Raw genomic sequence first — 23,511 nt, forward strand, 5'->3', positions numbered from 1 at the left:
ATCAATTCAAACTGCTTCAAAAAGTTTGAAATTGACTATCTTTCTCTTGTGTTCATTTTCATATATGTAAAACTTGGTGGTGAAATTGTAAATTATTTCCATTATCTGGATAAGTTTTTAATTGTGGGACACATACTTTTTTTTTTTTTTAGTAACCGAGAGAAGCTTTACTCAGCGCTCTTAGAGTTGAAACACACACATTATTTTTTTATTATCCCCATTATGTCCCTTGTCCTTATTTGACAAAGAAAACAGTCTCCTCATTGATGCTGTTTATTCCCGACTCGAGGGATGATGTGCCCCGGACCGACGTTTTATTCCAGCCTTCCCCTTTATGTTCGTCAGTCTTATTAGACCACTTGGCTCCTCCCACATGGGATTGTCGATCCCTTGAATGTGACCTAAGATCTCAGAAGCCTCTTTGAAGCTAACAAGACAACATTTGTTCTTACAAGACCCCAGTCGGTCTTCCATCTCTGCTCCACTCCCTTCTAGATCAGTAATCTCTGATACTCATTTTTTAACAGGAAACTTAAGACAGACAGCAAATCAAAACTGAACTAATGACGATAGTAACCCCTGCCAACAAACCATTAAGTATCTTCTATAGACAGAAATTTGTTTACCCCCCATTCAGCAGCCGTAATGAGTAGAAGAGTAGAGACTGCCTGTTCCACTCAGTGAGACCCTGTGTCAGTGGTAGTGTTTGTCTAAACTTAGGTTCAATCCTCAGTGCCTCCAAAAGGGGTGGGGAGACTGTCCAGACTTTAAAATCCACTGCTCCCAGCCTGGCTAAGGGAAGAAACTTACACTCAGCATTCCTTTGCCTTGGCAGCCCTTGAAGGCTTTCTGGCTGTGCACTAGGGCTTGGGTAGATGTGTGTGCATTTAAAAGCCATACATTAATTCCCGTTATCCCCGACTCTTCCTTGCAGCGTTTAATTGCCTCCTGAGATGAAGGCACCAATTTGCATTCCAGTCCAGTAGCTCCTCCCTGAGAGACTGGAAGCTGGGCTGTCGGGCTCTCCACTGCCTTAGCCTTCAGAGGTGGCAGAATGGGAAATGAGCCCCAGTCCCAGGAAGTTCGCCCCACAGAAACAAAAGCCAGACCCCCCCCCCCCCCAGGCACATTCAGCTTCCCATATCCAGCTCAGAGTGCAGCTTTCTAAACATTTAAGATGAACCGAACACACCACAGATACTGTGCTTTCAATCATGTGTACGCTCCCTAAACAGCTTTCTGGTTCTCTTCAGAGAAACCCTGCACTTTGACTCTTGGTCTCAGCCTTCTGCAGAGTTTGTCTGTCTAGGAAATTGCATTGCGCTTCCTCTGGCCTTTTACAAGGGATCCCCTTTTCAAAATTAATGTGCTTCAGTCTCCTGAGCTGCAGAGATCATCTCAGCAACCTCTGTCTCGGAAGAGTAGCCCCGTGTATGCCCATAATCATTTTAATTAGCCATACATTCTGTAGGGCGCAAAGGTCTTAGCTGGGGCAGATGGTTAGTGCGGGCAGTGGCTGGCCTATTGTAGCAGGGGGAGAGGAGGGTACACGGTCCGAAGGCTGCAGATGCTGGCTCCACTTTGGGGCTAGAAGCCAGGGATCCAAGAGACTTTGGCCATCTGCTCTGTAGTCCCCCAAAGCAGGTGTCCCTCCGAAGAAAGCATTCCTGAAATTGGTGCATTGAGGCTGATGTGTCCAGGGTACCTCAGCCAGCTGTAAAACAATCCAGCTGGCCACAATGGCCAGTGTGACATTAAGATGTGTGACCCTTGGGCTGGGTGCAAGGGCATCCTTTGTCTAACTGAGGATGGTGAGGACCGCTTTCTGTAGCAGCCATTTGGGGGCCAGGCAACCTCTGACCCCATCTCCTGCATCTTCCCTGTAAATAAGGAATCACAGGGTAGCCCATGCCAGCTGTACTGATCCAGGAGCCTCTGTGGAGAGGAGGGGCGGAAGGGGGGCTTCTCCCAAGTTGAGTCCCAGTTGATTGCTCCAACACAATTACTATGCCAAACCCTTAGCTCCTCCCACCCCCAGTCTTCTTAAGGCATAATTTGTCACTATCTTGGTGGAGACCTCCAATTGCCGCGCACCGCGCCCCTGTGTCTGCGTTCAGTGCTCTGGAACCCTGTTCGCGAGATTCGGGCAAGGGGCAGGAGGTTAAAATACACAGACACACACACACACACAGACAGAGAGACAGAGACACGGGTCATCCTTGAATTCCCCAAGAATGCCCCCTTTATTGTGTTCAGGGGCAGATTATATAGAGATAGCCACGCCCCAGCCAAACCCACCAGAAACCACTCTCCTGCCATCAGGAACTCCTGAAGGTCTCCTGCTCAGAGCAGCTGTAGGCACTCAGATCAGGGGATTACAAGAAATTCAAGATCTGGGGTCTCACTGCTCCCAACAATGATTGACCATTGTATTGTTTATGGTCACGAAGATGTTCTATATCCAAAGGTATCTTTGTTAGGCGTAGACAGTGTGAACTGAGAGAATGGAGCCATTTTACCTGTTAGAGCTGTGGTTGCTAGTTCTCCTCATTCCTAAAGCTGACGTTGGGCCGTCTGCTGTGTCTTCTGCCCTCCTCCTGTTAGGAGCATCAGTTAGCAAGGAGAGTGGCTGCCAGCTCCTTACTCTGTTTAGTAAGCAGACCGCCTAAGCATCACGTAGACCCTGGCACTGTCCAACGCTTTCCATTGTGAAGCATGCCTTCACAGGGAAGAGCTGCTATGCATTTACCCATGGGGAGACTGAGGCACGAGAAGGGTAAGTGATTTGGCCAAAGTACCCATGCCACTAATAGGGCAACGAGCCTCAGCAGTCCAGCTTTGGAGTTCAACCTCCCGGCCACATCATTGTTCTGATGGAAAGATAGCAGTAGTTTGGCTGTCTCTAAGACACTCACACCTCCATGTCCTGTTTGTGGGGTGGATCACATCCCCACTTTGTGAGTGAGCAGTAGCAGGAGGTCCCTAAACAGAGAACAGTCTCTGCCCAGCCCTGTGTGACTTTGCCTCCCTGGGTCCTGAATACCCAAGGTGTGTGGAGTGATGTTTACAGGTTCTGACACCCACCCCTTACCCAGTGTTTACATGTTCTGACACCCACCTCCTTACCCGGTGTTTACATGCACCCACCTACTCAGAGGACCCTCCCCCATGGCTTCGCAGGACTGAATGGCAAAATCTCTTCTGGTGGATTCAGCACCCTGACAGCACCCCAGCCTTGGGTCTCCCCGCTCCTGCCCTTCAGGGCCCTTTCTGATTACCCTCCAATACTCTGGCTGGACCTGTGCCTAGAGGTCACCTGCCAGCCCTCACTTCGCTAGGGTGACCATCAGCAATTAAAGGACCCTGTTCCACAATGATGCCTCCTTTTATTGGTGCTGTTTCTGTAACTGAATGATCTAATCTCCAGCCTTCTAAACTGTTCCCCCCCCCCCAGCTTTTTAATTGGACTCACTGGCTCCAGGCAGTAAGAATGAAAATAAATGAAGCGTGAATGAATCAGCTCTTCCCTTACCCACCCCATCCCTTCAAATTGCAATTTAATAACAAACATTCAGCTTTTATGAGCCTCCCTCCCTCTTAAAGGAACAGACCCTTCCTTTGGACTAAGGAGAGGCAGACTTTGGTCATGTCAGGGTGAGGAACTCTGGTCTCTGGCAGAGGTGATCTTGGAATGAGATGGAGCCGTTAGGGTGAATTCACTGCCTCCCACAGGATGGCCCCTGGTCCATCACTGCTTCTTGATAAAGACCATGGGAGGATGCTGGGGAGACTGTCACCCAGAGTTCAGTTTGGCTTGTTATCTCCCATCCTGGGTCCCATCATCTTCAGGTTTTTTTGAGAAACCATTGCTGCTAAGTGATGCCTGGGCTTTGGAAGCCGGGGCTGGGCTGGGCTGGGCTGGGCTGGGCTACCCTTTCATTCTCTCCTAGCATGTATGTTACGTAATGATGGGTTCCTTTCAGACATTTGCATGCACGTACGCCATGTGTTTTGATTATATTCACCGCCGATCCCTTTTCCTGACCAGCCCCCATTCTGCTGTCGCGTCTTTGTTGGTGAGTCCCTGGGTTTAATTCGGGTTGCTTATGGAAGGAGTTTTCATAGGAACATGGACACTGATCAGTGGCTGGCTATGCCACTGAAGAAAACGTCTTTCCTACCCCCAGCCACCATTAACTGCCTACAAAGTCTCAGGCAGGGGTAGGGCCCTGTGAGCCCCTTCCCACTCCATGATGGAATGTTGGAGGTCTCAAGACCGGTCTCAAGCAAGCCTGTCTTACGAAGGTGGTCAGATGTGCTATGAACTCCAGGGCAGTGTCCATGGCATGCCTAGTGTTGGGCTTTCTCAGGAAAAGAGAACTTTGGGATGGTTGCTGTCCCCACGGCAGGGCTTCGCTGAGGGTCTCTGATGACCCCATGCTCTGCTGACCTCAGGAGACATTGGTAGCGTTTGCCTGCCTGAGCAACCCTGGCTTCCCTCCAACCTGCAGCCACCACAGTCTGCTGCAGAAGGTGACTCCCCAAAGGGGGTGAACCCCGAGTTGCTACAGTTATGTTAGCGAGGGCAGTGAGAGCTACGCTTGTTAATACTGCAGAAAATCCTTTAGAACAGTGGAGAGAATAAGAGTTTATCCTATAGTCCCTCAACTAAAACGAGTCTTGTTTTTATTATCTATTTCCTTCAGGTCTTTGTCTGGTAATATAAATATTTGCTGCCGGCAATAATCATAGCACAGGTCCTTTCCTTTGTTGTGCCCTTTCATTTAACATTTATTAAAATGTTTCCCCATGTTCCTACATAGTTTTTTTAATTGCTTTTAGTGACTACATTATGTGGCACCATTATGCTTTATTCCCTATTGTTGAATATTTAAGTCATTTTAAATACTTTGTTGTTATAAAAGTACCTCAGTATACATATTTGTGCACATGGCTTTCTTTTTTTTTTTGAAATTTCCTTTAGATAACTAATGAAATTATTGGGTTGAAGAGTGTGAATATTTTATTTTGATACATAAAACCATTTTCATCATGAAAATAATATCCATGCACATCACTGCCAGTCATACATGAACAGGGCTGCTTCAGACTTGGTGGGAGTGGGAGCTGTAGCTTAAATACTTAGATAATTCGATAATCGCGGTTCAGTAATGACAGTTATGAGCCCGGTTTTAGCGCCTGTGACCTTGTGTGGTGTTGAGTGAACCATACCGTTGTGAGATGCTGCTGAGGTGAGGGCCATCTGTACCCCGTGCATCTCTGCCGGCACTCAGTGGTTAAGGTACCGTTCCAGCAGAGCACGCCCCCCCCCCCCCCCGCCTCCCATCTGGCTGTCAGTTCAGTTCCCAGCATCATGTCAGGCTGCTCACCACTGCCTGGAAGTCTAACTTCAGGAGATCTGACTCTTTCAGGTCTCACCTATGTATATTCAACACAGACACACATGAACATATACTTAAACAAAATAAAATCCTTTTTTAAAAAAATGCACAGATACTTCCAGAGACATAACCAAATGAAAGATTTAATTTTGAATATAGAGGTGAAAAGAATTCCACATATTCAAATTTCATATGTCTTGCCTACAAAGGAGCCTCCATGCTGGGCCTTCCAGTGGGCAGAGGTGAGAAAGAAGTGAGCAGGCAGGGGCTATCCTGTATGGTAGTGGACCGGTGGCTGGGGTGGGCACGCCTACCCTGACTGTAGACATGTGAGACACTGGAAACTCTGCTTTTGCTCTCTATTTTAATACGCACGGGGAAGTTCATGAGGAAATGTGAGAAACCACATGAACCCCGTCACTTCAGGAATTGTTGCCAAAGACTTTTTGAAGCTGGCTGTTGCTCTTTCATTTTTGTTCCCAGATGCTATATCCCTGCAGAGGCTCTTTATGGTTTGAGCTCAGTGAAGACGTTTTCCTTCCATGTCCCACATTACTGTCTACTGCTAAAAAAAGAAAGGCCACGAACAACTTGTAGTTTAATAGTTTCATTTGTACCCATGGTTCAGAGGTCATAAACTCCATTTAATATGTTATAGGTGGATTTAGTCGGTTCGATCTGAGGGTACTCAGATGTTGAATAATGAATTTGCATAATTTCAGGAGCCAAGGTAGGGTGGGCATTTGACTCAGTCTGTTGGCAGGCAGGATGTTTTCGTTAGTGGGCCTCTATGGGCTTGAAGTTTTATGTATGCCAGTAGTCTAATTCTGGTCAGACACAGTAACTGAGGAAATCCAAGGAGGACTTTTGCCTGCTCCTCCCTCCCTGCTTCCAGGCTGCACACATCTATCGGCACAGATTTCCATCTTCTTCTAAAAGCGTCGGCAATTGAGGTGATGAAATTATAACAACAAAAGACCAGGAGGACTCACCTGGGCCCTGCCAGTTCGCCCCAGCAATCCCTTGTCAGTCAGTCACTTTCAGCTGTGATCTGAACGGCTGCAGGTGACTTGGTTACCCTGAGAACATGGCCTTTGGCCAGCTTCAGTTTAGCAAGAATATTCTGTTTCAGGATTTCACTTTGAGGTTTCAGCTTAACTGAGTCTGTGGCATCTTTAGGGTCCCTGTGAGTCTGTGGCATCTTTAGGGTCCCTGTGGAATAAGGAGCTGTGAATCTTAGACATCGAAGAGGTCACCACCATGAGTGTAATGGTTAATATTGTTAATTTGATGGGATCTAGAGTCACTTGGAGACAAGCCTCTGGGCGTACCAGTGAGGGGTTATCTAGGTCAGCGTAATTAAACTGGGGAGATCGGCATTAACTGTGGGCAGTACCGTTCCGTGAGCTGGGGTCCTGGACCAAACAAAAAGGAGGAAAAGTAGCATGAACAGAAGCATCCATGGCTCCGCTTCCTGACTGGGGACACATTGTGTCTAGCTGTCTCCTGTGTCATGCACCCCCTGCCATGATGGTCTGTGTCCCCTGGAGCTGTACGTTGAAACAAGCCCCTCCATCCTAAGGTTGTTTCTGTCGGGTAGCTAAGACGATTCGTGGGTCTGGGGAATGGCTAGACCTGCTGAGGCTGCCGGAAAGACCGCTAAGTCATGTCAACTCGAACTACTGAAAGGCCGTGTTTGATGGACGTGTCTTTGCACGACGCACCATCTGCCGCGAGGAATCCAGGCTCTACAGACAGGAGTTAATTAGGCCCATCTTCCTGCTGTGTTTATTTCAGGAGTCTAGGAAATCAACTAGCGTTATGCAGTTCAACCATCTCAGAGAATAGGTTCCTCTCTTTAGTATATTCTCAATAATAATCTCAATATTTATGACAAAAGGCAACCTTATTCATAAAATTTTACCTGGTTTCCTTCCCTTTTTAATTTTTGATTTTTTTTTTTGCCTGTGTGCAAAGAAACAAGTTTCGTTCACATACATCATTATGTTTTGTTCTGATTTGCCCCTCTCTCTGTCCTCCCAAATAGTCCAGTCTCCCTGTGGCTGTGACGAAGCCCAGGCTTACACAAAGCTCCCAGGCCCCTTACTTCTGCGTCCTGAGTGCTGGTATTTATAGGCATGGGCCACCACATCTGCGGATTACAGTTGTTTGCTATGCTAGCAGCCTAGATTCTGATAAGAGGAGGCCTCTCTTCTCAGTAGGATTTCTCTCGCTGGTGTAGAACCTCGCTGTGGGATGGGAGCAATAGGCAGCTTGCTCGGGAAGCCCAGACCATTTGCAGAACAACCTAAGCCGCTGAGGAACTACATGTTATAACTGGTCCTTGGAAGATTGACACAGAACTTGGCCAGTGGAGCAGGGGCTGGATTTGTTCCTGATTTGGGATGAATGGGTATTTATCAGGACAAAATCCATATGCTCTGACCTCGGAGGAGACACACTGGAACCTCAGGATAATAAGGGTCTGTAGGCGGTCTAGATCAGGTCCTTTCCATCACACTCAGTGTCCTTCACTTCCAGCACGGAGTATGTTTAGTTCCTCTTTCTGTCCTAACAGTGTGGACCACATCTGTGTCTGCTCTCAGTGGCAAGTACACCTGACTTGTTCTTCCTTCACCAAATATGAATGACTCCTCCTGTTCGCTTTGCTCTTTGTGGTGCAGATGGCCCTCAGGGCTCAGTTTAGCCATTGCTGCTTTTAGGACGTCCACCCTCACCTTCCGAGCCTGACATTTCCTACTCAGGAACCATCACATCTTCCTCTCTTTCTGGTCCCCGTGTCTTCATTAGCATCGGTACTTTTTGATATTACAATATAATTACAGGTCTCCCTTCCCTTTTCTCACTCCTAGCCATCCCACTATACCATACCTCCTTGCTCTCTAAATTCATGCGAGGTCTCTTTCTTTCATTAATTCTTACATGCATATGTTGATGTCTTTTTATAGATATTCCTAAATATAGCCTGCCCAGTCTATACACTGTTACTCATATGTAGGTTTTCAGGGCTGACCCATTGGTCTTGGGTAATCACTTGGTGTGCTCTTCTCGAGGGAAGACTATTCTACTCTAAGCATTCCATAGTTGCCCGCCATTCTTTGTGTAGAGTTGAGGCTCCGCCTACTTTGGCATGCCCTTGCTCCGCTGCTGTTTAGGCAGTCCTGTTGGTGAGACTCAATGGGCGTAGCTTCTGACATTGCTAGAAGATACAATCTTACAGGAAACTTCCAGATGCTCTGGCTCCTGCAATCTTTCTGCCCCCTCCTTCACATATGTACCTTCTCAGACAGCAGATATGTGTGTTCTGATCTTGGTTGTGGTTCCAAGATGTAGCATGAAGGTGAGCACTCAGTCTGCACTTTCTGAAGAACAAACCTAAAAATTTGGATGAACATTTGCTGGTTGGCAAACTCTGGACGTTTGTTTGGGGCTGGTTTAATGGGTTGTAACAGGATCTGTCGCTGAAGAAGTAACCTTGAAAATGACAAGTGCTTAGTGGCCTGTAAAGGCGGCACCTTGTGCTGGTGCTGGCGAGGCCTGCAAAGAACAGTCTATTTCAAGAGGTTTCAACCTGTTGGTTGGTTGTCTGGTTAACCGAAAGGAGCCCACAGTGAAGCGGGAGGGTGACTTAGAGCCAGAGAGTAATCTGGTCTAGAAGCTGGGTTCAAATGCACACTAATCTTCTCTTGCCCTTTCTAGCACTGGAAGACACAGCACAGTGAGGAGTATGAAGCTGAAGGTAAGAGAGAGCGTTGGGGTGGGAGGGGACTGCTAAGGAGGCGGGCGGGAACTGCTGAGGAGGTGGACAGTGGGTGGGGACTACTGAGGAGGTGGGTGGGGACTGCAGAGGAGGTGGGTGGGGACTGCTAAGGAGGTGGGCGGGGACTGCTGAGGAGGGACTGCCCAGGGCTACTATGGCTGAGGCCTTTGTTACCCACTTGCTTGCTCCTTCCCTGGAAGCTAGCTGGGCATTGACATTAGGACCAACAGCACCAGGAAAAAAGCAAACAAACAACATTTCCAAGTGAACTTCCTCTTCAAGTCCTAGTTATTAATATGGCCTGAAAGACAGCTTCTCAGGGTTCTTATTGCTGTGAAGAGATACCTTGACCCTGGCAACTCTTACAAAGGAAAACATTTAATTGGGACTGGCTTACAGTTCATAGGTTTAGTCCATTATCATGGCAGGAAGCATGGAGGCATGCAGGCAGACTTTGTGCTGGAGAGGTAGCTGCTAGTTCTCCATCTGAATCAGCAGGCAGCAGGAAGTGGCAATGATACTGGCCGGGCTTGAGCTTCTGAGACTTTAAAGCCCGCCCCCAAGTGACACACCTTCTCCAACAAGGCCACGCCTCCTAATAGTGCCACTCCCTTTGGGCCTATAGGGGGACCATTTTCATTCAAACCACCATAGCATATAATATGTAGCAGCCCACTTACAGACCAGTTAGTCTCTGTTCGGACTCTCAAAGGAATTTGAACATCTTGTTAAGTACATCCTTTGCAAGTGTCCAGTAGTGATCATACACTTGAAGCAGAACACATTGATCCTCTGGCCACCAGATGGCACTGTGGTTCAGCAGCAGGAGTCCTCCGCTTACTCTTCTGCTAACCCCAGATGAGCTGTGGTTAAGTATAGTTAAAACAATGTGTGCTCTGGCTTGCCAGCCTGGACTAACAGGATAGTGATGGGTTTAATTTCTGTCAATAAATGGCATGAATGACACTAATTAGTCCTTTCCATCATCAGTGGTTCTTCCAGGTACAGAAAATCGCTCCCATATTTATCCCATGGTGACTTCATGGGCTCTCACATTTACAGCAAGATGGTTAATACCAGATAAATAGTCTTGTGTTTCAATAAGTAGCTGGGCCCTGTCTTTAAACAGATCGTATCCTGCTTGCCACATCTTCTTTTAAGTTGCATTCTTGGGTTCTGTGAGTCAGGAAGATTTGGAGACTAGCTGAACCTTGAAAGGCTCATTATGGTTGTTTCCTTCCCAGGACAAGAGGCTGTGATGCTTAGACCAGAAAGAAAACAGAAATAAAAAATTCTGGAAGCCTCAGTTGAGGCATTTGACCTCATGTCTCCTCAGTGTGAAATAACGTTCCTTTCTTGTGGGCAGCTGTCCCAGAGCAAGCAGGAGCAATATTTATAGTTGTCTCATACAATATGTATCTGGAAGATAGAGAGGTAGTTTTGTAGTTAAGAGTACTAATTGTTCTTTCAGAGGACCCAGGTTCGAGTCCCAGTAGCACCTCTATAACTGTAGTTCCTCCATGGACACTATATGCATGTGGTGCACAGACATACATGCAAGCAAAACACTCATACGTGCAAAAGTATAAAAACAATTGAAAGATTTACTTTCCAAAGGTACGTTTTCTGTCACAGCCGCCATCCCTGTGGGAATCCTTTGAACACAACACAGTCTATGCTCCATTTTAGGTCAGCTAAGGTTTTGGAACCCGGATGACCTGAATGCTTCACACAGTGGGTCTTGCCCTCCCCAAGACTGGATAGAAGAGAAACTGCAAGAGGTTTGCGAAGATCTGGGGATCGCTCGAGATGGTCACCTGAACCGGAAGAAGCTGGTTTCCATCTGCGAACAGTACGGACTACAGAACGTGGATGGAGCGGTAACCGGGTGCTTTGTTCACATTTGGGGCTGATACTGTGGCTACCTTGTTGGAGACATGCATTCTTTTTTCCTAGAAAGACATCCTACTTGTACACTCCTTTTGTCTTTGGGAAAGTCATGCTGTGTGGCAGAAATCAAAGCTGATGTAACTGAGCTTCCTGAATATATAATACGGTCCCCTACTGTGCTGTTACCTCACATGAGATAACCAGACAAGCTCAGCACTGCCAGCATATAGCTCTAGATGCATCAACCAAAAGAGTAAAATGTGGGGAAACATGGAAGAACTAAGGAACGCCAGAGACTGGAATTAGAGTGCTTCGAAGGCCAGGCTGCTGGGTTTGCAGTTCTGGAAAGATCTCAGTGTCATCGCTTGTCACTTGGGGACACTGAGTGGTGAATGGAACAGGCAGCCTCGGCAACCTCGGTCTGAAGTTTGCAGACTGGTGTTCGGGGAGCCTTGCTGTGAGAAACAGCCAGATTCAGGCCCACGAGGTAACGGGGTCAGGTAGGCTGGTGACTTTGAAAGCGTAAAGGTTCTTGAGACTCTGCTTTATGCTTTATGAGGAATCGAGAGGTCTCCAGAATTAGTGTGTGAATAGCCAGGAAGCACCGAAAAATGCATGAGGCAAGTCTTTCAAAAAGCTACAAACAACCCTGTCTCGAAAAACCAAAAAAAGAAAAAAGAAAAAAAAAAAGCTACAAACAAAGGTTAGGGAGAATTGGAGGTTAGGAGACCGCCATTGCTCCAGGATCCTTGAGTCTAATGATATCTGACACCACGCTGGCTGCCTCAGGGGGGAAAGTGGTAGCATGTTCCTAACCAAGAGACCGGTCTTTAACGGCTGCCAAGTAGCCTGACTTGCAAGAAAGCCTGGTTTTTCTCATCTGACGTGAGCATTATATAAACCCTCTGACAACCTTTGTGATACCCCAGTGCTCATTTATTTTCAACAGTGGCTATTGAGTCATAGAATTAATTGTCCCAATTTCTGAACCAATGTAGTCCAAAGAGCCTTAGGTTGTTGTTTTGTTTTTTGTTTTTTAACCCAGAAACATTTCACAAACTTGGATCGCTGATCTGGGAACAATCCTTGGGACATAAACCGCAGCCACTCACAGGGAGCCGGCTTCCTTTTTTTCTGCTGGGAGCTCCTAAATCCTGAGATGCAAGCAGCACTTTCGGTTCTTCCCTGTGCTACACCAATTAGGAAGGCATTGCGCATGGAGCTTGCTCCTGCTCAGGGTTTCCACCCCCTCCCACCAAGAGCAATCAGGAGAGGTCCTGCACTTCGTGTCCTTAGTTAGCTCTGAACCGAAGCTGAGTGCAAGCTGGTGTTATTGGCATCGGACTTGGGATCCTGGAACTTTACACCTGCAAGCAGTTTGAACTCTGTCAGCCTTTTGCAGAGGAAGCCAGCGAGATTGCTGCCGCCCCTGTTTTCTGGAGGGAGAGCTAGATTTGTCCTCTGTCACTCACACCACACTTTCTGTAAGAGAGGCCAGCGGAGAGGGCAGGGCTGGCGGACTAGCTCCCTCGAGGCCACATCAAACCCAAGGATGACTTTGTTTGACCTGTTCAGTATTTTAAAAGCCAAACTTTGAGGCACACTCTTTAAAATTGGAAGTTTTCCCTAAATATTTGCAATAGCAAGCCCCAGCCAGCGTCTCTGGAGACCGCAGGCAGCCTTGTGCTTGGCTAGCATAGACCTCACCACTTGCTCTCTGATGTCGGAAGCCTTCAAGCCTCGGTGACTCCTGTCACCTCCCAGACCCCTGTGGGTGTCCCAGTCCCTGGACCCTCTTCTGGTGCATGTTTCCCATCCTACACAGGGAGAAGTCAGCCACCCACAGACCTGGCCAGTGTGGGAAATGAAAATGACCTTGTTCTAGATGGGACCCCTGTTTCCAATGAGGGCAGGCACCCCAGTTGCTCATGTACCCAGTATTCTCTTGAGCCTAGTCATGACCATCCAGCCCTTTCTAAATTCACATTCTTTTACCCACCACTTCTCATCCTGAGTGCTGCCTTAAAATAACTGGCAAGGGTCTATTAGTCCAGCAGGTTTGGATGGATTATGTGATGGGTGTTCAGGCCACCTAGAAACTGCATGGATTTGGCCAAGTATGGATGTAATCCATTGGTATGTCTGGATTTCATGGACATTTCTGCTTGGATGGCCCTCAAAGCTACGTCCCTTAGGACATAGTTCTTTAGCTTGGTGAGAATGAGACAGAAAAGCTGAAGGCTTTCAGCAGCCTAAGCATCTTGTCTCAAATGCCACTGATCACAAGATCCAGTTAGAACCTGTTACTTCTTCCACAGTTTTTTTTTTCTTCTAGAAGAATTTCCTTGTCTCAGAATCCTCTCCCAAATGAAACATATGTCTCCTCTGACTTGGGAAAAAGTGTTTGAGATAAAATTCGTTAGCATACTGTCTTCTTGCTTCTTGAGTCTTGGACATCATATGGTAACTTGTCACCAGTACAGTCTTAAGTCCCTCCCTTAGCGCACGACAGCAGCCATATTGTAAGATCTCTGAGTGGTTTCTGTTTTGCTCTTGGAGGCCTGTTCCATAATGAACTTTTATCACACAGTGAAGAGAATCTCAGAAGGAGGCCTATGTCTTTCCTTCTGCCTGTGGCTTCATGGTTCATGCCACTCTTTCCCCTGTCCCATTCCTACTGGGACTAAGGAACAAACCATCTCTCTGACAAGCCTCCACACGGGTTGTAGTCCAGTCTCTGTTCCTTGTTATATGATGAAAATTATACGGTGGCCACCAGAGAGCACAGAGTGGAGAGTCAAAATTCCTTCCTCTTTCAATATATGAGACCCTCTTGCACACACACAAGACCATTCTCACCCAGCCTTGGTCTTTCCTGGGCTAACACACTAAAACATGATTTCAGCATGTTCCAAGGAGCGTCACTGTGTCTGGCCCAGAGCAAATTTGCCGAGTGAGCATGCTGCTTGAGTTCCTTTTCCTGTTTCTGTAATAAAACATCCTGGGGGGGGGGGCAACATAGGGGAAAGGGCTTTGTCTTAGTCACCGACCCAGTGCCATGACAAAACAGCATGACCAACACAACTGATAGAAGCATTTAATCGGAGCCTTGGTTACAGCTTCAGAGGGTGAGTCCATGGTCATCATGGCAGGAAGCATGGTGGCTGGCAGGTAGGCGTAGGACCAGTGCAGTAGCTGAGAGCTTCTGTCCTAATCTGCAGGCAGCAGACACAGAGAGAGGAAGACTGCACCTAAGGTGGACTTTTGCAACCCCAGTGACACACTCGTCCAACAAGAGCACACCTCCAAATCCTTCCTAAACATTTCCACTGTGAATCAAGTGTTCCAATATATGTGCCCACGGGGATCATTCTCATTCAAATCAGCACAGTCTTATTCTGCTTCACCATGCACAGTCCCCCGCGGCATGGAAGTTAGAGCATCAGGGATTTGAATCATATCTGGTCATATCCCATTCATAATCAGGAACAGGTGATGAACAAATGCTTGCTCCAGCTCAGCCCTCTTTCTCCACTTGGGGAGTCTAGGATCCCAGCCTTCATGGGCAGAGCTTCCCATTTTAGTTGATGCAACCAAGATAACCCCCCACAGACATGCCCAGGAGCCCCTTATGTTATTCCAAATCCTGTCAAGTTAGCAGTTAACACTAAACATCACACACGCCAATCTGAACATGTCAGTATGAGCCAGCTATCAATTGCTTAGAACCACCACGTTTTGAAGGCATAACGAATGTCCAGTTAACATAGGGTTATAAGCCGTATGTATGAAGTGATTTTTAAAATTTATAAAAATAATAATACCTGAGACATTTAGGGCTGCCTGTCCTGGAAGGATGAACGAATGAAAGAAAAGTTGATTGCTAAATTGTGTAATATTATGGAGATATTGAAAATGGACTTTTATTTTGTTTGAGGGAGAGGGGAGAGGACATTATTTCTGAAGAGGGAAATTCTTTTAAGTGAGACTCGAGACAGCAGTATACGCCTGAAGTCCTAGAGTCGACAGCGGGATGGATTTCTGCTGACCGGAAGTATACTGTGCGTGTGCTGTCTGTGTGTGTTTAAAACATGGGATTGCTCTTTCCTAGACACTGGAGGAAGTCTTTCTCAGTCTGGATCCCGATGGTACAATGAGCGTCGAAGACTTTTTCTATAGTCTGTTTAAAACTGGGAAGTCCCTCACAACATCGGCATCTACTCCCTACAGACAACTAAAGCGGCATCTCTCTATGCAGGTAAAAGGTCAGGGCACAGAGCCGGCCGGGTGTGGTGGTGCACACCCGTGATCCCAGCCCTAGGGAGGTAGAGGCCAGACAGCCATGCAAGGTGGAGGTTAGCGTGGACTAGTTAGTAAAACTCGTCTTAGGAAAGAAAAGAAGAATCAACAGAATATGTTTTTCAGAATAAGTGTTACGAAAAAAAAATTTAGTAATTCTGAATGGCTTAATTTGTTGTCTAAAGGAAAATACAAAGAAGAAAAGGTATTCTGGAGAATGAGAAAGACTAAGCCATTCGAAAGGAAAGGATGGTTCGAGTAATGGCCATAAATTACAGAGTGTAAAGACCACAAATTATGTCTCTTGATGACAGTGTGGGGTAGAAGAAACCTGGAATCAAGTAGCCAGCTCTCCCCGAACAGTTCTTTCTGATAAGCTTGTAGGCTTGGCTCCCTGGGAACCACAGATCAAAGGCACAGCATGGCTTCCCTACCTCTACCCCAGGCTGTGCCAATTGAATTCTGCCCAGCCTGGTGGTCCCAGTCTTAGCTGGTATCCAGCTGATTTTCTGGGCTCACCTTAGTTTGCTCAATACTCTTTCTTCTTCCAGTCTTTTGATGAAAGTGGACGGAGGACCACCACCTCGGCAGCCATGACAAGTACCATCGGCTTCCGGGTCTTCTCCTGCTTGGATGACGGGATGGGCCATGCATCTGTGGAGAGGATCCTGGACACCTGGCAGGAAGAAGGCATTGAGAACAGCCAAGAGATCCTGAAGGTGTGGCAGCTAAGCTGGCAATCCCAGGAAGGGGGTGTCAGTTTATCTTTTGAAACTCATGTTTGACTTGATTTTTCCTGAGTGACTTAATGGTTTTGAGGTCTCAGAGATAAGAGATAACTTTTCATGCATACTTTAACCAGAAGCCTATGGCTGAGTAGTTTCATGTTTTTTTTTGTTTTGTTTTGTTTTGTTTTGTTTTTTATCTCAAATTATTGACCTAGGGAAACTCTTAGTTCATCTTCATTTGGCAGAGTTTGAAATTACACCTACGGTGTTTGTTTACAATCTCAGGTGGGCTGTCATGAGATGCCAGCTTGGTTTCCTTAAGAAAATGGTGTTCTAAATGAAAGCTGCCCTCTGAGGGACCCTCCTGGTCTCGAGGCTGGCTTCTGTCTCCGTTTATACAGCTTCCGCACTTTCTGCTTCTGGTAGCTGGGGCTTGTCGTTTGTTTTGACTCCGTGTTGTATTCTGATTCCCAGGCCTTGGATTTCAGCCTGGATGGAAATGTCAACCTGACGGAACTGACGCTGGCTCTTGAGAATGAACTCTTGGTTACCAAGAACGGCATTCACCAGGCAGCTCTGGCCAGCTTCAAGGCTGAGATCCGGCATTTGTTGTAAGTCAAGCCGAAGGTTTGCCTGGTCCATTCCCTGTCGCCCATGTCACTGTCCCCTGGAGCCTTTTCTTGTCCACAGGCTAGTGTGGCCATTCTTCCTATCTGTTGAAGGGAAGCGAGCTGGGGCTCCGATTGGCAGGAGCTTCTAAAAGGAACTGTGGATGGCATTTTCATTTGGGGAAGGTTTTGGTTGTCTTGGTTTTGTGTTTGTTTTGAAGCTAGTCAGATGAGAGGGTTTTTTTTGGGGTCTCCTGGTTGCTTAGAAACAGCTTCCTACTAATTCACTTTCTTTCTAATTCTAGGGAACGAGTTGACCAAGTGGTCAGAGAGAAAGAGAAGCTACGGTCGGACCTGGACAAGGCAGAAAAGCTGAAGTCTCTGATGGCTTCAGAGGTCGACGATCACCATGCGGCCATTGAGCGGAGGAATGAGTACAACCTCAGGTGTGGCCAGAAGGGCGAGGTCAGGGTCCTTCCCTGACTTTCCCGACCCTCCATTATCCCCTCCACCCCAACTCAGGGCAGGGTGGGAACAGAGCTGGGGACCACATCTGACTGGAGAGGTGCAGCCCAGGCTCCAGGAAGGAAGGCAGAGCACTTTAGGCGTGGTCACAGTGTGCCTCTGTCTCCAGTTTTGGAATCGTCACATACTGTCCTCCTGGGAGTCTAAAGGCCACCTGTTGATCTGTTCTCCATCACAGGAAGCTGGATGAGGAATACAAGGAGCGTATAACAGCCTTGAAAAACGAACTCCGCCAAGAGAGGGAGCAGATCCTGCAGCAGATGGGCAAGCAGCGGGTGGAGCTCGAGCGGGAAATTGAAAAGGCCAAAACGGAAGAGAACTACGTCCGGGACCGCCTTGCCCTCTCCTTGAAGGTAGCCTTCCTGTTAGCCCTGCAGCCTGGATCCGTGCTGGGTACCCACACAATGCTCCTGCGCTCTGAAAGCATGAGTCTGCATAGGGCTAAACGCAAGGATCCTCACTGCCCTGGCCAGGACATGGTGGTGGCTTTGCTGGCATTTGGGACTGCAGGGGGCTGTATCCCCAACACCGCAGGCCATATTAACTTTCCATTCCCATTACACCCCCTTTCTTGTTGTCAGTAGTAGGTTGTGCCTCTACTATTGTAGTTGTTTGTACCCCCCCGCCTTCCTCCTGTCGCCCACATTGTCCCTCGTGCTCAGTATATGACTTGGTATCCAGAGCATCAGCCAGGGTCTGGAGTGCAGGGTTTGCTCTGTCAGTTCAGCATCTAAGTGTGGCTATTCTTTGAGAGACTGGAGAAGGTAGTATTTTGTTGTTGTTTTTGTTTATTTGGTTGGTTTTTCAAGACAGGGTTTCTTTGTGTAGCCCTGGCTGATCCTGGCTGTGACTCTGTAGACCAGGCTGGCCTAGAACTCAGAGATCTACCTGCTTCTGCCTGTCTAGTGCTGGGATTAAAGGTGTGCACCACTACCCCCCCTCCCCCACCGCCTGCTAGTATTTTTTTTAATGCGTTAAGTACATTTTTTAAACTCCATATTGCTATGTGAGAGTGTGAACTAGAATACATTAAAAATATACTGGCTCTCTATTCTTTTGGCAAAATGTACTTGGAAAATAGCATACTTCCAATCAGCCCTTAACACTGGAGATGAAAATATGTCAAATGGCAAGTCTGTATTCCTGCTTTTTTTAAAAAAACAAATGTGGGTGAAATCATTCTAAAATGTACTGTGAAAAATCTTTTTTTTAATGGAAAGAAAGTTCGTGAGTTTCAGTTGGTATATTATTTTATTATAATTTGCTTTTGCATATAAATTATGAGCCATTTATGTGTAACTTCTATATCCTTACACCAAAATTATCTATAAATTAGCTGTAAACTGCAATGCCCATTAATTAAGATTGATTTTGGATTTACTCTTTTTAGTTCTTCTGAGCCTTCTGCTATAGCTAGACAAGGTGTTTCTCTTTAACATGAATCAGTTTGGTGAGGACACAGTGACATGAGCACATGGCGGTCAGGGGATAACTTTCAGGAGTCACTTCTCCCCTTCTCCGTGTGGGCCTTGGGGCGTTGGCTCAGTTGGCCAGCCTTGGTGGTGAGTGCCTTTGCCCACTGAGCCAGCTCGTGCCACCGGCCCTAGAAAGGGACTTTATAACCAGTTTCTTACAACAATTCTTTGAGAATCACTTAAAGTAACTTAAAGTACTCCATTGTAATGCCACATAGAAATAAAATAAAGCCATCTATGTACTTTCTTTTTAGAAAGTAAGCATGTATTGCTGTGCATTATTAGAAAATAGTATCCAAGCCGGGTGGTGGTGGCGCACGCCTTTAATCCCAGCACTCGGGAGGCAGAGGCAGGCGGATCTCTGTGAGTTCGAGACCAGCCTGGTCTACAAGAGCTAGTTCCAGGACAGGCTCCAAAGCTACAGAGAAACCCTGTCTCGAAAAACAAACAAAAAAAAAAAAAAGAAAAAAGAAAATAGTATCCACATTAAGATGTGGTTAACTTCAAGCCATTTAATGCAGTATCTACAAGGCACTGTCATTTTGGGACGGAACCAGTGAGCAGAAACCACTCTGAGCCGTCTTCTGCATTTGTAGCTCGCTGTGCGGATCCAGTGTGAATTCTCCTCTGACAGTGTATGTCCCAGTTGGTTCTGGATGTATTTCCGATGCTCGATACCCACATGGGCCTGTTAGTAGCTAAGGCGTGGAGGAGCACAGTTTTATAAGGTCCTCTTTAAAGCCAGACTTTGAGATCATGCCCTAGGTACCGGCCCCTTTAATGTCTTGTTTCTAGTTTTCCCTAGCCTTCATGATAGATAGCTTTTCTTAATCTCACGTCCTGGTATTTATTTCATAGAACAGTGACAAGACGGTGCTCTGACCTCTGGCTTGTGACATGTTTACTTTACCAAATTTCTTAAGGAAAACAGTCGCCTGGAAAACGAGCTTACGGAAAACGCGGAGAAGCTGGCAGAGTATGAGGCCCTGACCAACAGACTTCAGCACAATCTGGAAAATGTGTTGGCAGAAAAGGTAGTCCGTCTCCTTCCCATTTCCTGATGGGTTGCCCAAAATGTCACTCACCCAAAAGAGCAGAGGCAATGCCAAGAACATTTTTATTAGGGAACTGTTTGGACTCCTACAGGAAGTTGTAACTTCTCAGGGTAGAATTTGGAGTAGTGGCTATGAGGAAAAGCATTGCTTGGCATGGAGGTGGGCTCCGACCCAGGCGGAAGGCATAGCTCCTGGGTGTTCTCCTGTTCTGGTTGGTGGTGTCTCTGCTCAAATGCCACATTCCTGTCATATCTGGGAGCTCGGGTGACACCAGAAACTGGGATCTTTGGAATGTGATAGGTCAAAGAACGGCCCTTGGGAAAAATGACAGCTTTGTTTTTTTTGTCCTTTCTAGTTTGGTGACCTCGATCCCAGCAGTGCTGAATTCTTTCTTCAAGAGGAGAGGTTGGCGCAGATGCGAAATGAGTATGAGCAACAGTGCAGGGTGCGTGGCTGATGGGAACTTAGCAGTGCAAGGGGGCCTGGGTTCAAGTCCCAGCCTCAGCGCTTCCTGATCACATCTACTGCAATCTATGGGTGCCTCCGCTTCCTTTGTGCACAGTGGCAAAGGGCAGCTGTGGAGGCTCAGAGAGAATCTATGTAATGTACTTAGAACAGAGCCGGCCACACACTAAACACATCCATCCATGAAGGCTAGCTACTCATTGTAGCCATATCCTGGGCGGTCAGTAGTCAAGCAAACTGCATCCAGGTCTACCTTGTCTTGTGACTGTATAGAGGAATGTCCAGTTTATGCTGAGTGAAGAAGTACGTGGCTATATTGATGTGCTTATTCCAGAATTAGCTTCCCCTAGCTGCTGTTGTAAACTCATGTGACTGAAATTAGTTTTGTCCTAGTTCCCTCCCCATTTCTCCAAATATTTGAAATTCTAAATATTTCTAAATTATTTGACAAAAGCAAAAACTCGGAGCAGAAACCACTCAAGTTTTGGTTGTTGGCCATCCCCATGGCCTTCCAGATGCAGTTGTTCTTAGGACTGTTTCTTAACGCCTCTAAGCGTAGGAATTTGATTTTTTTTTTCTTAAGCCAAAAAAATATTTATTAACGACGTAGGTGGAACTGAGTTCTTGTTTTATATACAACTTGTACTCATGCAGAGATGAGGAAATCCATTCCCCCATGAGATTGCTGCTGGCCTGCCTCCTCAGGGGCTGAGCTGCACATCTAGGAAGTGACAGGCACTTCTGCTGCCTTCACCATCCGCTCATGTAGTTGTTATTTTAGTTGTCTCTAAAGTGAATGAATCATCAGTAAACCTGTTACTGATGCCCTCAGCATTCTCCCGTTTCATCACGTTGGAACCGCTCTGTGTGCCACACATTCCTTGCGTTCGATGTATGCGTACGATTCCGTGTCTTTAATTATAGTCACACAGCTGAGCCATCCTGACCACACTCAGTATGAGAATGTTGTCATCTCTCCAAGGACACCACCCGCCCCATTCCACTTTAGCTGGCTTCTCTTGTTTATTGTCCCCCCCCGCCCCACCTCCCACCACAAGCAGCTATGGGCCTATTTTCTGTCTCTGTAGAGTTAATCTTCACCTTTCATAGAAATGGAATCATGTAACATGGTTCTTAGCAAACGGCTTCCTTCAGCTGGTGATATTGTCCATGTTTATCATGTTGATGCATGTATCTGTGTTCTCTTCCTTCCAGTAGCTGAATAAAATCCCGTTGTATAGATATGTAACATTTCAATAATCAGTTAGTAGAAATTTGGGTTTTTAGCGATTATTATGAATAATGTATGCTTTGATGTAGATTTTTGCATGGGCAAATACGTTATTTTTTGGGGGGTTTATACCTGCAAGTGTTCCACTGGGAAACAAGATAAATCAATGTTTAACTTTTGGGAACTGGCAGACCTCCTCTGAGGTGGTGACACCATGTTCCTTCCAACCGTATGAGAGTTCCAGCTTCCCCACATCTCTCTTTACCATTGTTGTCATACAGCATCCTGGTAGCTAACAGTGTCACAAGTTTCTGATGTACTTATTGGTTGTTTGTGTGTCTTCTTTATTGAGCTATCTGTTATAGCCTTTGCCCATTTGAATTCCTTGTCTTTAAGTTCTAATAATCTTTATAAACTCAAGTTATAAGTTCCTACCTAATAGCTAAAAAAACTTTCCTCCAATTACAATGTATTATCTTTTTACTCATCTTAAAAATATGTTTTTATTTTCATTATGTGTATATGTGTTTGTGTTGTTTTGGCATTTGAGTGCAGTACCCCCAGAGGCCAGAAGAGGGAATCAGATTTTCCAAGAGTGGGAGTCAGGTGATTGTAGACCCCCTGATGTGGGAGCTGGGCACCAAATTCAGGTCCTGTGCATAGCAAGACAGGTTCCTAACCTCTGAGTTCTCTCTTCAGCCACCTTCTCTTTTTTACTTTCTTGGTGTCTTTTGAAGCATAGAAGTTTATATTTTGCTATTTCCATCTTATCTGTTTTTCTTGTTGCTTGCGCTCTTGGTGCCCCATGTAAGACTAGTGTTGGTTTTTAAACTCCAGCTTTTACAAGACCAAGTAGATGAACTTCATTCAGAGCTAGAAGAATATCGTTCACAAGGCAAAATCTTCAGGCTCCCCTTGAAGAACTCGCTGTCAGAAGAACTTGACCTTAACAGTGGTGGCATTGAACCCGACCAAGGTAAACACAGTTGTACACAATCTTTCTGGTATCTGCCTTTGACCTGGTTTCTAGAACCATGGCTGCGTGCAGCATTGCTGAATACTGGCATCCTAGAATCCAGGGAGGGAGAGACTTTGGCAGTCTCAATTTCTTGAGCTGTTTCTCTTGTGGCTGAGTTTCTCGTTTGTCCTTGAGGTCTCTATAAAAAATATTTCTGATTTTGATATTGCTGACTCTTCCCTCCCCACCAGTGTCTGCCTGGTATGAAGATGGTTTGGAAGAGTGAGCCAGCCACACACCACAGAACCCATAACTGGTTTTCAAAGGCTGGCTAAGCTAAATGCCTTATTTGCCTCTGCAGAACAGCAAATGAGTTAATAGCTAATGCCTGTGGCTTGGGGGGAGGCCGTGAGTGGCGAGGGTGGCAGGCCTGTTTGGGAGCCACAGTACAGTCCCGCTCAGCTCTTTGCCTGATGCCTGCCTCTTTGCTCGGTGTGTTGTGTTTTCATTTCAGCAAGGCTCACGTGAATCCTGCTGCTCCTGTAGCTTCTCCCTCCCCTTTAGTTCTTAGGAAGGTGGTTTATTCCTTCTCGCACCTCTACTGTAGGACCATCAGGTGGTTGGGAGGTGGTGGAAGAAGTCATGAGTCCTTTCTTTTGATCTGTGACTCGCTTACTGTAGCTTGTCCACGGGAATTGGGATTTAGTGCCAAGGAACTCCACCACCTTGGAGTGGGGATGTGTTGAAATGTGTGAAGAGAAAGCTCAAAGCAAGACTGTCAATTCCAGCTGCTAGGACTCTGCCCCAGAACGATGTCCATCTGCCTTCAGGTCTTGCAAAGGAAAAGCTATTTGAGTCTCACTGCCCTGAGACATCTCTACCTGGTAGTAGATGTATTTGACCTTGTGCTAGCTCAGCCCTCAACTTCTGCCCATATTTTCAATTTCTCTGTGGTTCTTCTTGTGACCAATGGGAAAGGTAAACTCCCTGGAAGGCATTGAGACTCTCCTCCCCAGATGTCTACACCCACTCCTCTGAGCCGCGCCCTATTTGTAGCTGATTGTTTAAGGCGGAAAAAGCCTAGACACCAGGAC

The 23,511-nt window shown here is 46.6% G+C and overlaps 1 protein-coding gene across 4 annotated transcripts in view; it reads left to right on the forward strand.

The window, feature by feature from the left end:
* The window catches only part of Nin (ninein), a 100,212-nt gene that overhangs the window by 42,343 nt on the left and 34,358 nt on the right, over window positions 1–23,511 (forward strand). For all 4 annotated transcript variants that reach the window (XM_038337322.2, XM_038337323.2, XM_038337325.2 and 1 more), the window contains exons 7-16: window positions 9,123–9,162; window positions 10,873–11,063; window positions 15,185–15,331; window positions 15,924–16,091; window positions 16,575–16,711; window positions 17,014–17,154; window positions 17,412–17,586; window positions 19,632–19,742; window positions 20,119–20,208; window positions 22,297–22,435. In XM_038337322.2, coding sequence (XP_038193250.1) covers window positions 9,123–9,162; window positions 10,873–11,063; window positions 15,185–15,331; window positions 15,924–16,091; window positions 16,575–16,711; window positions 17,014–17,154; window positions 17,412–17,586; window positions 19,632–19,742; window positions 20,119–20,208; window positions 22,297–22,435 — 1,339 coding nt within the window. The remainder of the gene's footprint in view (window positions 1–9,122; window positions 9,163–10,872; window positions 11,064–15,184; window positions 15,332–15,923; window positions 16,092–16,574; window positions 16,712–17,013; window positions 17,155–17,411; window positions 17,587–19,631; window positions 19,743–20,118; window positions 20,209–22,296; window positions 22,436–23,511) is intronic.

The sequence above is a fragment of the Arvicola amphibius genome, chromosome 7 (assembly GCF_903992535.2).
Source record: "Arvicola amphibius chromosome 7, mArvAmp1.2, whole genome shotgun sequence".
In the NCBI taxonomy this organism is placed as follows: Eukaryota; Metazoa; Chordata; class Mammalia; order Rodentia; family Cricetidae; genus Arvicola; species Arvicola amphibius.